At 47.9% G+C, this 15,387-nt stretch overlaps 1 protein-coding gene across 2 annotated transcripts in view; it reads left to right on the top strand.

Moving 5' to 3' along the window:
• The window catches only part of LOC142584141 (glutathione S-transferase 3, mitochondrial-like), a 59,469-nt gene that overhangs the window by 2,647 nt on the left and 41,435 nt on the right, over positions 1 to 15,387 (top strand). For both annotated transcript variants that reach the window (XM_075694313.1, XM_075694314.1), the window contains exons 2-3: positions 35 to 180; positions 13,744 to 13,808. In XM_075694313.1, coding sequence (XP_075550428.1) covers positions 52 to 180; positions 13,744 to 13,808 — 194 coding nt within the window. In that variant the 5' untranslated portion in view covers positions 35 to 51. The remainder of the gene's footprint in view (positions 1 to 34; positions 181 to 13,743; positions 13,809 to 15,387) is intronic.

Here is a 15,387-nt window from a genome sequence, read left to right on the forward strand (position 1 = left end):
CCAAGGCGAGCCTGTTTATGCGCTCGTCTCGCAGGTCGCGTCGTTCCAGCCATGACTGCATACAGCCTGGAGGTGCCCAGCGAGTACGGCTACGTGGTGCTCGTCGGGGTGGGCTCCACCCTGGTCAACACGTGGCTCTCCTTCCGCGTCGGAATGGCGCGAAAGAAGTACGACGTCAAGGTGGGCTGTTCCCCCCCCCCTCTCTCTCTCTCTCTCTGGAAACGTGCGTTTGTCGGAACACCACAATTGTCAATACTGCAGAGTCAATCTCGCTTCATTAATTCTTTTAACCAAGTTTTTGAAGCGAAGCGTTCCTCGCCTCTGGCAGGCGAGGAACGTAAAAACAGTGAAGAAGAAACTAGGAATTGGCAAGAATCAGATGTATGCGTTAAGAGACAAAGCCGGCAATATCATTACTAATATGGATGAGATAGTTCAAGGGGCTGAGGAGTTCTATAGAGATTTATACAGTACCAGTGGCACGCACGACGATAATGGAAGAGAAAATAGTCTAGAGGAATTCGAAATCCCGAAGGTAACGCCGGAAGAAGTAAAGAAAGCCTTAGGAGATATGCAAAGGGGGAAGGCAGCTGGGGAGGATCAGGTAACAGCAGATTTGTTGAAGGATGGTAGACATATTGTTCTAGAGAAACTGGCCACCCTGTATACGCAATGCCTCATGACCTCGAGCGTACCGGAATCTTGGAAGAACGCTAACATAATCCTAATCCATAAGAAAGGGGACGCCAAAGACTTGAAAAATTATAAACCGATCAGCTTACTGTCCGTTGCCTACAAAGTATTTACTAAGGTAATTGCAAATAGAATCAGGAACGCCTTAGACTTCTGTCACCCAAAGGACCAGGCAGGATTCCGTAAAGGCTACTCAACAATAGACCATGTTCACACTATCAATCAAGTGATAGAGAAATGTGCGGAATATAAGCAACCGTTGTATATAGCTTTCATTGATTACGAGAAAGCGTTTGATTCAGTCGAAACCTCAGCAGTCATGGAGGCATTACGGAATCAGGGTGTAGATGAGCCATATTTAAAAATACTGGAAGATATCTATAGCGGCTCCACAGCCACCGTAGTCCTCCACAAAGAAAGCAACAAAATCCCTATAAAGAAAGGCGTCAGACAGGGAGATACCATATCTCCAATGCTATTCACAGCATGTTTGCAGGAGGTATTCAGAGGCCTGGAGTGGGAAGAATTGGGGATAAAAGTTAATGGAGAATACCTTAGTAACTTGCGATTCGCTGATGATATTGCCTTGCTTAGTAACTCAGGGGACCAATTGCAATGCATGCTCACTGACCTGGAGAGGCAAAGCAGAAGAGTGGGTCTAAAAATTAATATGCAGAAAACTAAAGTAATGCTTAACAGTCTCGGGAGAGAACAGCAATTTACAATAGGCAGCGAGGCACTGGAAGTCGTAAGGGAATACATCTACTTAGGGCAGGTAGTGACGGCGGATCCGCATCATGAGACGGAAATAATCAGAAGAATAAGAATGGGCTGGAGTGCGTTTGGCAGGCATTCCCAAATCATAAACAGCAGGTTGCCGTTATCCCTCAAGAGAAAAGCATATAATAGCTGTGTCTTACCAGTACTCACCTACGGGGCAGAAACCTGGAGGCTTACGAAAAGGGTTCTACTCAAATTGAGGACGACACAACGAGCTATGTAAGGAAGAATGATAGGTGTAACGTTAAGGGATAAGAAAAGAGCAGATTGGGTGAGGGAACAAACGCGGGTAAATGACATCTTAGTTGAAATCAAGAAAAAGAAATGGGCATGGGCAGGACATGTAATGAGGAGGGAAGATAACCGATGGTCATTAAGGGTTACGGACTGGATCCCAAGGGAAGGGAAGCGTAGCAGGGGGCGGCAGAAAGTCAGGTGGGCGGATGAGATTAAGAAGTTTGCAGGGACGGCATGGCCACAATTAGTACATGACCGGGGTTGTTGGAGAAGTATGGGAGAGGCCTTTGCCCTGCAGTGGGCGTAACCAGGCTGATGATGATGATGTTCCTCGCCTAGCCACCCCAGGGTTATGGCATGTCGTGTTTGTTGTCGGCTGTCTCGCTAAGTAAAAGTTATTCCTCAATAAAACAAAAATACTGTGCGTCCCATGGTGCGTTTCGAATATTGGTCAACTGGCTCAGCAGCCTGATACTCGACCACTTCTGTCCGGTGTGTAGTGTTATATTCTGCATTCTGTCGCACATCTTCTTAGGGTTAGAGTGCGGCGAGGTTACGCTGAGCCATGCGTTTCTAGGTGAATACACGCCGGGCTTCGTCGTGCCGTCCGTACTCGCAAATGCTCGTTAAGCGTAAAAATTATTGCTCAGAACCCAAAATAAGCTTGGTCTAAACGTATGCCGATAACGTCTGGGAACCGAATAATTTTTTTTGCTAACCACCAGCAAAGAAAATGTGAATGACACCACTCCCACTTTTAAAAAGCAATTCTGCAGTACCCATGTAGGAACTTTTTTGTTTTCTTATACAATCAAACGGCAGAATAAATACCCATTGATAAGTACGGAGGCTCATGGGTGTCTTAGTTTCTTTCTCCCCGCCCTTTTGAGCTGTAATAATTAAGAAACAATGAACCATAAGATTACTGCTGTAACGCTGTTCCGTGTGTGCGGTGGCCAAGGTGTCTCGCACTAATTTGGCCAAATTAGAGCGTTTGAATTTAAGAGGAAGCTTTAGCTCGAGTGCTCCTTTGTAAATAAATGTTAACGGAAAATTCGTTTTTCTCGGCAACGACTGCACCAAACTTGACAGGGTTTGTTGCATTCAGAAGACAAACTTAAAATCTAGTGACATAGTTACGAGGTTTGTATTTATGTCGATAATGTTTTATGAAACTTGGCAGAAATCAAAACTTTTTACAAAACGAAAATTTCGAGTTTAGAAATCTGTACCTCAGCGAGGAAGAATGATATCGCAATTCTCTGAATTGCATCTAATAGTGCATCTAAAGCTGACCAAATTTATATGTTACACATGAATCTGAAAAAAATTATTAATATGGAAATACGGCTTTTCCCCATCCCTTGTACATACCGTAACAAATTCACGTAAGGTATGAACTGACATATCCAATTTGTCCGCTTTTAATTATCTTATGGATGCCGTTGACAGTACCGCGATATCTGTTCTTGATGCAGAGCTATTAATTTGTAAACTTCGGGTGTCTATTTTGTTCGAACTTGCGAATTCTTTAAACTTTTTTCCACAGAGTTTAGGCATTCAATTAAAATTCCACTTGAAACAGCCACTAGAATTTATCTTTCTCTCTCAAGTGCGACAACTTTCATTAAAATTAGTCTAGGAAATATCTCAGAAGACCGTTTTTGCATCTTACATGTATTTTAATAGGCCCCATCGAAGTTGAGCCCGAGCTAAAACTTCCTCTTAATCGCACATGTGATCACGCGCGGAACGATATGTTTGCCGGCATTGTTAACGAGTGTTCCACTATCTTCATTAATCACGTGGGCCAGGTGTGTGATTTCTTTATTCGTCTTTGCCACGTATTTTTGCAAATGTAGAGACAACCTCAGAGACAAAAATGTGCAGGCAGTAAATGGAGCACGATTCTCATTAGAACTCAAGCGACTCGCGTCGAGGCATGTAAACGCCAGCTACGTGCTTTGGTATTTTTGTGGATTCCTTCACACCCTCATATTATTTAAATAACACTACCCTACTAGAAAAGTTTAACTATTATGTCGCTCCTGGCGTCCTTTTGCAGTTATTACGAAAGCATGTTCAATACCGCATGCATCGAGCAGTTGTAAGCAGTCAAGCATCTTATTTAAAACGGCTTAGTGCAGGGGTGCGACAAGGAATAATATAGGGACATTTTGCTTTATCGCGTATATATAGTAATGATGTAGTAACTACTGAAAAATCCGGAATATTTATTGTGATATGCACATAAGACGAGCACACTTGTCACCCAAAAAAATCCTACAGATGTCATGATCAAAGAAAATGAGGCACTAACCAAACTATGTAACCAAAAATGTTAACGAAACAAAGGCAGTTTTCTAAGGGCGAAAATTTGAAATATTCACACATGTGCACCACTGCAGCTTCATTACTTCATACCAATTGTTCTATATGTCAAGTGTCTCGGTGCTGTGTTTCAACAACTTATGATGCGGAATGCTCATGCGGAAATGGTAAACGGTAAGCTGCTTCAGCTTTCTGCAGTACTTTGCAAGCTGCGTTTATTTTTAGTTTGTTTTTTCTGCTGTACAAATAACTTAACTTATTTAAGCTCTTATTTAAGTTCTTAACTTATTTAAGCTATTGCTATTTTTCCTGAGGTACTACAACGCTATTTAATAATAATACACTTCATACCACACAGAAAAGGCCTTAGGTTGTATCCTATGTGTTCCTCACACTTACAACAATGCTTTATTTTAACAGCTCAATTTCCTACGAATGCCGAATGTGTATGAATGAATTTTAACACAACGCTACGCAATCGATATTAGAAGAAATACCTACACCTTATAACGTGGCTCTAAGTTGATTCGAAAGCATAAGACAGTCAAAATAAGCAACATTGAATTATGGGACCTGCCAAGGGCCAGAACAGCTTATACATATGAAATGCTTCGGTTTCAACGCCCTTATCATCTCAACAAAGCGAACATCCCCCAACTTATTCGGTAACCACCAGAAGTATGTTGACATGTCTAATTGTTTATTTTTGTTAGGTGACCACGTTTCACCATCTAAGAAATGTTATCACTGAGGCCAAGACGCCTTTGCATGTATCGGAAGTTTCTCGAATGTTATCGACGGTTATATGCGCTATCTGTTGTCATTGAACCTTGTGTAATCTGATGGCTTGTATACGCGACGCGAGTTGTGTAGAACTTTCTGGAAGACACGCTGGCACCAGCGATTATTCTGGAACCTACGATGACTCATGTATAAAAGCCCACGCGCTCGCCCCGAAGATCACATTTCGACGATCGCCGACCGTGTTCGCTGCTATCGCTCTGTTTTAAGTGTAATTTGCTTTTGTGGGCACAAGTTCGCCCAATAAAAGTTACTTTCGTCCTTCATAGATTTCCAGCTTTATTATTCACCATCCCTACTACGTGACAATACTGCCGTGAGAAAGAAGAGGTCAGCAGGATTAGGCTGGCACCGATGAAGAAGAGGTAGAGGTTGCTCATCGCCATCTTGGCTGCTGTTACGCCTGTGATGCTGATGCTAGCATTGTAAATATTCCTAATGTACGTGTTTTTTGTGCCACATTTCTGGTGGAGGTGCGGGGTACGCTGTAGGTTCATCTAAAGCCCCTCCATACACGTTTACGCCGACCAGGTTAAGTACCGCCAACCTACCCTCCTCCTCCACGGTCCTCTCCCACTCACCCCCTTAGCTTCCGGCGTCAAGCGGAACTTACGTAGCTGCAGCTTGCTGTTCCGAGTGGAAGTGACGCTATGTTTTTTATCGTTGTTTACTTTCGCGTCAATGGAGAGGCTTTAATTGCACTAGCTGCGGTTTAAACTATGAATGCTATTCCATCCAAGAACCACCGCCTATTGTAATCAGCGGCCTGATCGTGTTCGCTGTTTCGCGTCAACCTGCGACGCGTTGTGCCACGAGAGAAAACGTACAGTGGAATGTAGTGCCTGGGCGCACTGCCGTTTTTCGTGCATTTGGAAAACAGCGACCGCGAACTACTACTTCAGCGGAATACAACAACCTGTCTCCTTTGCATTCTTCTTATGGTGACTGCCACAGCTCTGCTAAGCACGCGCGGGCGTCTCATCATCGTCTAACAGTAGTCAAAGCGGAAATTCCCGCAGCGCAACTCGATGAAGTGGAAACACCGGAACCGGAAATTTTGAAACCGGAAATGCCGAAACTGGAAATGCCGGAACCGGAAATACCAGAACCGGATTTGGTGTGAGGCGAAAAGGCGGCGCACAACAAAGGTTGTCGCTACTTAAGAAAGCGGCGGTGTCGCGTGGATGGAGGGGCTTTAGGTTCATCCCCACCACCCAAGCACGGAACTACGAAGTGGTCGCCGCGTTGTTCCCTCGGCAATGGCCACTGATAGACACACCGCACCGGAACCTACCGTGCGGCAGCCGTCTACACAGTCTCTCATCTTATCACTTCCAAAAGATCCAGGCACATTCTGTAGCAGAGATGACGTGGACGTCGAGGATTGGATCTCATGGTATGACCGCGTCAGCAAACAGAACAGGTTGGACGATACGCTTGTGCTGGCAGATGTGGTATTTAATCTTAAGGGAATCGCGCGCGTCTGGTGCGAGACGCATGAGCAAGATCTGACCAGCTGGCACCTATGCGAAGAAAAACTGAACGACTTGTTCAGCAAGCCCTTGGGTCGTCAGCTAGCCGCTACGAAAGAACTTGGCTCTCGTGCGCAGTCATCTACTGTATGATATATTTTCTATATTCGTGATATTCTAGCGCTCTGCGTAAAGCTGACGGTAACATGTTCGAAGTAGACAAGATTGCACGCAAACTCAAACGCATCGCCGATGACGCATTCAACCTCTTGGTATTCTGGAATTCTGCTACTGTGGATGCTATTGTGAAAGAGTGTCGGTGAATCGAACAAGAAAAATGCCATGTTATCGTCCAGCAATTCACCAGGCTCCCCAATGCTTCCGCATCATCAGCATATGAATAACCGCCACCGACTTTACAATCGCCCGCTTCGGACACTTTGAAACGTATCGTTCGTGGTGAAATAGAAACAATGTCCCCAGCCCCTCTTGTGCCCTATGTATCGATGGCGAACGAGCCTGTGGTTTCCTTTAGTCAACCCGTGGTTTGACGTGAGGTCGCTAATTTGAGACTCTTCTCTGCCTGCACCATACGCGTGCCACCAGTCACGCCAGTCACACCACCAATTCGACCCGTCAGACCGAGGAAACAGTCCTTTTACTCGCGATACCGCAATCCAGCTGAGTCGAGGACCCCGGATGATACACCCAATATGCCTGGCGTGCTCTCGAGTCGGGCATATTGCACGGCACTGCTGGAAACGTTGGACGTCGCCGACTGGCTGGAGCACCCAGAACCCTCGTGCTGAAGGCTACTCCCGTGCAACATCGTCACGCTCTCTACCGACTGACACGCCCGATGTCGACACTCGCACCAATGTGTATAGCAGGTCGCGATCCCCGCACGACCGCCAATCTCGCTCGCCTCAAGCCCGCCCTTTCCCGTGGCCTGCCAACCCTGACCCCTACGCATCGGAAACCTAACGAGTGCAGCACCCGGAGGTGGCACTGCTTTTTTGACCCGGCTTCGAAATCTTCGTATGGCTGTCCCTACTCGCTCTAGTTTGTTCAAAGTCGAAGTCGACGGTGTTACTGTTACCACCCTTATTGACACCGGTGCACAAATCTCGGTGATGAACGCTAGTCTTCGTGAGAAGCTGAAGAAAGTACTGACACTTGCCGTGCAGCGTACAGTACCAGTCACGGATGAAAGCACACCTACTGTTGTTGGAACGTGTACTGCCTGCATCACTATATCTGCCCATCGGACAAGTGCTCTGTTTCTTTTGCTGGAACAGTGCCCATACTACGTGATCTTGGGCACTGACTTTTTGTCTACACCTAAAGCCCTCGTTGATTGTGGCACCGACGCCCTCCAACTTGAAATTCCTTATGTCCCCGAGACTCTTTCTGCTAGGACTACGCAACTGTGTACTCTAGAATTCGTGCAATTGCCACGCCAATCTACTTCTTGCGATCTTTTGGTGCCCTCTACCTCTGCTCTGACAAAGCTTGCGTTGAATCTTCTATTATTGACGTTGTCTTGGCACACGATGTGGCCCTACCACGCACGGTTGCCGAAAGCGTCAATAATTAAGCTTATCTACCTGTACTCAACTTTGGCTTATCCGCCCACGTTTTATCTCCCGGAATTGCGCTTCCAACGTTGTCGTCCCTAAATGACTGCCAGATCTCCACGCTAACATGTGGAGCCCCTTCAAGTACCACCTGTGCAGCAGGAGCCATGACATTGCCCACCAGTGAACTCAACAAAATAATAGCCGGGGACCGTTGATCGCCGACATGAGGAAAGTTCGAGATAGAAAGAGCACAGGCATCGGTGTCAGGGTTGGTCTTGTCGGGCGGATCAACAGCAGATCGGGATAGGCAGTCCGCGTCCTGATGTAATTGGCGAGACTTGTGCATGACGGCAAACGAGTACTCTCGTAAGCGCAAAACCTAGCGTCCACCTGCACGCGCTGGTGAGCTTTGCCGTGTGCTGGCGTCATACCGGTATGTGTTTGGCTTCGACACACACCCACTTGGCCAGACAACGGTTGTCATGCATTGAATCGACACTGACGACGCAAAGGCTATTCGTCGTCGTCCTTATCGTGTTTCTGCTGCTGAATGGGCGATTATACAAAAAAGTCGACAAGATGGCGGAAAGAGACATTATAGAACCCTTTAGTAGCCCTTGGGCATCTCCAGTTGTGCTCGTCAAGAAAAAAGGCGGCGCCTGGCGTTTCTGTGTTTGTGGTATTGTGTCAATTACAGGCACCTGAACAACATCACTAAGAAGGCCGTATATCCGTTGCCACGCATAGATGGTGCCCTTGACTGCCTTCTTCGAGCGAGTTGTTTTTCGGGCACCGACTTGTGGTGTGGCTATTGGCAGGTCGCCGTAGATGCTATGGACCGCGAGACGACCGCATTTCTAACACCGGACAGCCTGTGCCAATTCAAGGTTCTGCTTTTCGATCTATGTATTGCGCTAGCTAAATTTGAGCGCCTGATGGATTCGCCTCTTTGAGGCATCAAATTCTTGACCTGTTTATGTTGTCTAGGTGACAATATTATTTTGTAAACGACATTCAGCACCTGTCGGCCATTCACCAAGGGTTTCGTCGGCGCTGCGTAACCCTTGCTGCCACTTTGGTCGCAGCGAAATAAGGGTGCTCGGTCACCTTGTTAACGGTGTAGGTATCCGACCTGACCCAGAAAATATTCGAGCCATGAAGCATTTTGATGTACCTTCCTTAAACACACACGTTCGCTCCTTCATTTGCTTATTTTCTTACTTCTGTCGCTTTGTCAAAATTTCACCAACATCGCCTGTACACTCATCGAACGTCTTAAGAAAGATACGTCTTTCATATGTGGTTGTAGAGCATCTCATGCATTTTCTGCGCTTATCGGCCACCTGACGACTACTTCTATCTTCGCGCACCTTGACCCATCTGCTCATACAGAAGTTCGGACGGACACCATGGGACACGGCATCGGAGCCGTCCTTGACCAGCGCCAGCATGGTCGTGAATGCATTATAGCGTACGTCAGCCTCCTGCTCTCTGCCCCAGAGAGCAATTACTCAATTACCGAGCGTAAAGTCCTTGCCTTTGTTTGGGCCATCTCAAATTTCTGCCGTACCTCTTTGGCAATCCATTCATGGTAGTGACTGACCCCCATGCGCTCTGCTGGCTTTCCTCGCTGAAAGATCCCTTGGACGCTGGGTTCCGCGCTTACAAGAGTACTCGTTTTTCATCGTGCACAAGCCTGGCCAATCACATCAGGACGCGGACTGCCTGTCCCGACATCACGTTCATCCACCCGACAACAGCAGCCCTGACACCGATGATGCCTGTGTTCTTTTTATCTCGCACTTCCTTCATGTCTGCGATGAACAGCAGCGTAATCCGGCGTCACGTTCCATCATCGACCGTCTCAGCTCCGGGGCCTCTGACAAGTCGCTCCGGATATTTGCATTACATAGTGGAACTGTATACCGCCACAGTGTGCATACCCCGAAGGTCTTGAGCGCTTGCTGGTGGTGACCTCCCACATGCGTTCTACCGTCCTCCAGCAGCTTCACGACGAACCCACAGCAGGCCATCTTGATCTTATGCGCACTTATGACCACGTGCGGCGCCGTTTATTTTCGCCTGGGCTTTGTCGCTCCGCACAGAGTTATGTTGGCAGCTGCGAACTGTGTCAACGACGCAAGAGGCCACCGACGCTTCCCGCCGGCCTTCTTCAGCCTATTGGTGTCCCACTGGAGCCGTTCTTCTGCGTAGGCCTGGATCGGCTCGCACCTTTCGCTACATCAGCATCAGGGAACGAATGGGTCGCTATCGCGACAGATTATGCCACGCGCCTACGCTATCACAAGCGCACTTCCAAGCAGCTGTGCTACCGAAATCGCCGACTTCTTTCTCCACAATGTGATTCTGCATCACGAGCTCCTTGTCAGCTGCTCATCTGTTGCGGTTCTTACTTCTTGTCCCGTCTCATCAATGACCTCCTCCGCTCATGTTGCGCAAAACGCAAGGTCACCACCGCCGGTAACCCTCAGACAAACGGTCTTACCGAACGACTGAATCACATGACAACCGCCGTGCTCTCTGTGTATGTTTCCGCCAACCACCGCTACTAGCATGCTACACTGTTCTTTGTTCCATTCCTCTATAGCAAGTAAGGCCACGATACTGCAGGTTGTTCATCGTTTTATCTTCTTTTTGGTCGTGAACCAACACTCCCCATGGATGCTTTACTACCATCCGCTCCATAACAACCATCCGAGTATGCGCAAGATGCCATTGCAACGGCGAACGCTGCGCGTCATATGGTGGGTGACCGTGGGTGACCGCCTTACGATGTCTCATGTTGAATTCCAATGGTAGATCGCGAGCGCTCAGCCAGATTACGAACGGAGCGCATCGCTCCGACTGAGATCGCTCTCATCTGCTCACACCATATCTGCGAAGGGAATGCGTGCGCTCCCGCGGGGGCACTTAGTACAGGAAAATCAAGTGAGAGGGCGCTAGGATAGAGAGAGGAAGAAGCGCTTGGAAGCACAACCCACCACCCCATTTCACTGCCCGTGTCAGAAGAATCATCACTCGACTTGGAAATCGTACTGTCTGAGTCGGAGCTGTCTAGGAGCGCGAAGCGGTGTCCACGTTTCCCATGTCGTCCATAGCTGCCCGCGACCGGAAACAGTCGACCGTGACAGGAAGCAGAGGCGGGTGAAGGAAATACGTCACGAGGACTTCCGGTCAAATCTGCCGATTTTGGCGGAGCAAATATTTTTGCTCCACGGAGCAATCCGGGATCATCGGCTGGTCCCAATCTGTCATTGGAACACACAGCTCACGCTCCGATTCTGCGATTGGAATAGGATTGCTCCATACAGAGCAGAAAAACTTGATCTGGATCTGCCATTGGAATTCAACATCAGTCATCAGAAGTTGTGTTGCGATTGCCGTCACGAGGATGTATATTACGCTCCAGGATCCTTAGTGCTCCTATGGTAGCCAACGAAGTCACGTTTCCCTCAAATGCTCTCTTTTCAGCAGAAGCCCACTCTTGAACCTTTCATCCGTGGCGGCTATTGGCCGATAGGCGACATCAATCAAGAAGGGTGTTTGGATCAGTGCGCTTCTTCCTGCTGTTACTGCGTATATTGATATAGTTTACTAAACAGGCTGAAATAAGCCAGAATCTGCTTCCGAATTTCTGTAATTATTACGTACACCGAAAGAAGCCGAGGCCACCAGCATAGGAAATAAACTCTGGCCACCCTACATACCGGTGACGTAATCGTCGGGTCTCGCTGATTTATACTAGTCTTGAACATTCAACTAGCCTCTAAACATGTAAAACTTCATATCAGACCACACGCACGATTCCCAGCGCGTGCTTACTCCTGGCCGCTCCTGGTTATACGGCTTGGCAGACTTCACTTTGTATTGTGCTATTGGTAGCGCTTCAAAATGCTCAATTCGGATGTGGCTACTATCCGTCCGTCAAGCTGGTGCAGGACAAAGCCGGTGCGGGCCCCGTAAGCACGGCCAGACCGGAGCATAAGGAGAGCACGCACACAAGCACTGTCAAGCATAATGCAGAAGCTGCGTACATGCACTGCACTTGCATGTGGCTGCGGTCTGCTATACGTAGCGTAGATACCACGGCCGCGTGGTGCTGCCAAGCTGCCACGAGTCCACTGGCTCAGCGCACTGTGGTTCGCTGAGGACAACCTCGTTTGGCTTACGTTTTGCGCGTCGTAATTGCCAAAATCACAATTAGTGGCGTCTACGTGAACATCCAAAATCAAATTTGAATATCAGCAGCGCTTGCTGATATTCCGTAGGCAGAGCATTGTAGGCACGCCCTGCCGCGCAAGGCATTGAAGAAGGAGCGGAAGCATCGTGAAGGGGGTGTTTGATTTCCAATAACTCCGCTTCTGCTGAATGCACCGAAAAACTTTTTGTGACAAAGCATTTCTGAAATTACTTTTGCGTCAAGTGCATTTATCCAATTCAAAAAGACGCGACTTAGAGCCCCTTTAAGGAGACAAGCTACAGCTTTCAGTCACACAAAAAGCCTGCAAAACATTTCGTAAGTAATCAGAGCGCGGAACCACACACACACATGAATAAATAGAAGGAGGATGCGCACGCGCTCAATCAAATCGCCCGGCAACAAGTTATAACAACTCATACTAAGTAGGATACAAAGGTAAACGCGGGGTCACAAGGACCGCCAAAAATACTATTAGAGGGGGATAGTGAAGTCACAAACACTTTCGCCACGCACACCAGTAGCTCCCTTTCCCAGCCTAAGCACTTCTGCAGGTGAAGTGCAATGACTGGTGCATGCGGATGGGGGCTGGTTTACACTACCACCAGGGGGTTATGGGCTGGTTGGTGATCATAATGGACCGTGTGAACACGGGCGAATGGAGCACGAAGAAACCCGCAACAAAGTGTTATACGTTGCTTCCGCGTTCAATATACAGCATTGTCTTTGGTACTTGTTCATTGCTCATTTGGTACTTGTTCATGATGTTCCCTAAGTAAATGGCAAGCGTGCCATAGGCCGGGAGAAACAAAGATTATGTTGCACGTGAAACTAAACTTTGACTACTCAAGCGTAAACAGGTTGGTCTAGCAAAGTTTTTTTTTACCTTCTTGGCAAATTCACTGCGATACTTTCTTAAAAATGTGCCATGTTTTCCACCTAAGTTTCCTAGATTTCCGCATTCCTATTATAGCAGTTCAATCATACTAACAAATGCAAGTGGTACTGCAAGAATGCGTTCGCGTAGTTTTACCACGAGTTGCCTTACTGAGAGGCAGCCGAACCTATACCAGTTCCTGCATTTTTCTAAAGCGCAGCTCTTAGGCAGTCGTTCCTGCGTTGAGCGTCGGCGTAACTGAGCCATCGAGCACCGCGAAAGATGAAAGAGCGAACGCGGAGTGCATCGGAGGATGTGAGATGGCGATAGCGAAAACGGCACGAGGAGGAAAGCGAAAGAGGAGAGTACGGTGAAAGGGTGACGAGGCATGTGGCAAGTGCGTCCATCCATACCATATATGGAAAGAAAGCGTGGCGTGGGCTTCGGAGCCACTGCTCATGCGCTACTCCGCCTGCGCCGCCGCCACTAAAAATGCACTCCGCGCGAGCCATACGGTCCCCTGTTCACGCTTTCATTCTGAAAAATGAGCGACGAAACTGGTGGAGTTCCTTCGTCTGCCGCTGCTGCTAAACTAGCTACCTGAGCTGAGGCTCAGCGCCGCCGTCGAGCGGACCCTCTCGTTCAGAATGCAATTCTTCGCCACAATATACAGCGAACTCAAAACACCTAAACAGCTGCGCTCTAAATTCGTATTAAGGAGTATTGTAATCGTCGGTTATTCTTTTTCTGCAGTACCCGGCCATGTACTCGGACACCAGCATCGTCTTCAACTGCATCCAAAGATCCCACCAAAACTTGTAAGTGCAGGTTCATTTATTTTGTTATTGGATCTTGTGATCAATTCACGAGTTGCAGAGCGTCCTTCCCAATGGTGAGAACCATTTGTGCCGGAAACATGTACACACATTTGCAGGAGCAATATTTTGCAAATAATCCCTCTTCGGCAAGTTCGCTTGCCCGTAACATTCACGGAAGGCAAGTACAATAGGCATGGTCAGTATTCCAGATGTTCACATTGGAGAACAGCTAATAACTGAATTACGAAAATAATCATCTATTTTTTTCCGCCATATGCCCACCTTGTTCATAAACATGCCGCTTGGCTGCAAATTTCCTTCACAGCGTTTAGTTTTATCACCACCCTGCATGCAGTATGGTTGAACTGTGTTCTCGGTGGTAACTACTGTAAGCTATAACCATGCAGGTAGTCGCTGAATATAGTGCGGAGATTCACTGGCGTCCCATGAAACGCGCTCTGAAACTACTTGAAACAGATTGCGATCCCTGTCCTTCCCGCTTAAAGTGGTACTCACGTGACATTTTTTGAAGAAACAGCTTGAACATGGGACACAGAGGGCAAGAGGCAGACACAACGCAGAGCTAAACTAACAACGATTGCTTTGTTGCTTTTCCAATCTTTTCCAAAATGAAGCGCACGCGCGAATAGCCATTGTATTCAGGAATAGAGCCAGGGACCATTGAGTGAAGACTACGAAGTTCGGTAGCACGGCGAGCGAGAGCTAGCGACCGACGCTCTTGGGCCAAGGCTGTTGTTGTGTAGCCCTGCTTGTAAATAAACCCCCTTACAGTTTAGTGGAGGTGCGGGGTAATCTCTCAGTCTCCCAACCTGGAACTACGAAGCCGTACCTTAGCTCAAGCCGCAGCGATGCCAGAAGAAACCACCACACAAGGCTGCCCGACTCAAGCCACCGCCTGTCCCAGCCTGCTGCCTCAGCGTCACCCACCGATATTCAGCGGTACTGACGACCCAGACGTCGAGAAATGGTTGGCAACTTACCAGAGGGTGAGCGCAGTCAACAAATGGGACGATGTGACTAGGTTGACCAATGTATCATTTTACTTGACTGGCGTCGACATTCTCCGATTCCGAAATCACGAAGCGGAATAATAATTGGGCATCGTTCAAGACAACGTTTTCGGAAATCTTCGGGTGCCCCGCGGAACCCAAGCTCCTCGCAGAACAGGGACTTTGTGAACGCGCTCAAGAAGCCGGTAAAAACCTCACCAGTTATATTAAAGACGTCGTCAACTAGTGTAAGCGTCTAAGCCCGTCGATGCACGAGTCGGATAAGATCAAGCACATCCTGGAAGAAATAGCCTATGACGCATTTCAAATATTATTGACCAAAGATGTTCTGAGCGGATGTTGTCAGCTTGTGCCAGACTTTCGACGGATTGCGCAGGAAACGAAACTCTGGAACAGAACGACTCAATCGCGGCATTGACTATGGGAGACCAGAATACCCTGTTAATTCAGATCAAGCGGTTCGTGCGTGAGGAGTTCACCCGGTGTCTCTCAATTTTATCGAGCATGCCCGAGCCCGCACAGGCACTACATCTGGCCCCAATCATGGG

The sequence above is a fragment of the Dermacentor variabilis genome, chromosome 6 (genome assembly GCF_050947875.1).
Source record: "Dermacentor variabilis isolate Ectoservices chromosome 6, ASM5094787v1, whole genome shotgun sequence".
Lineage (NCBI taxonomy): Eukaryota > Metazoa > Arthropoda > Arachnida > Ixodida > Ixodidae > Dermacentor > Dermacentor variabilis.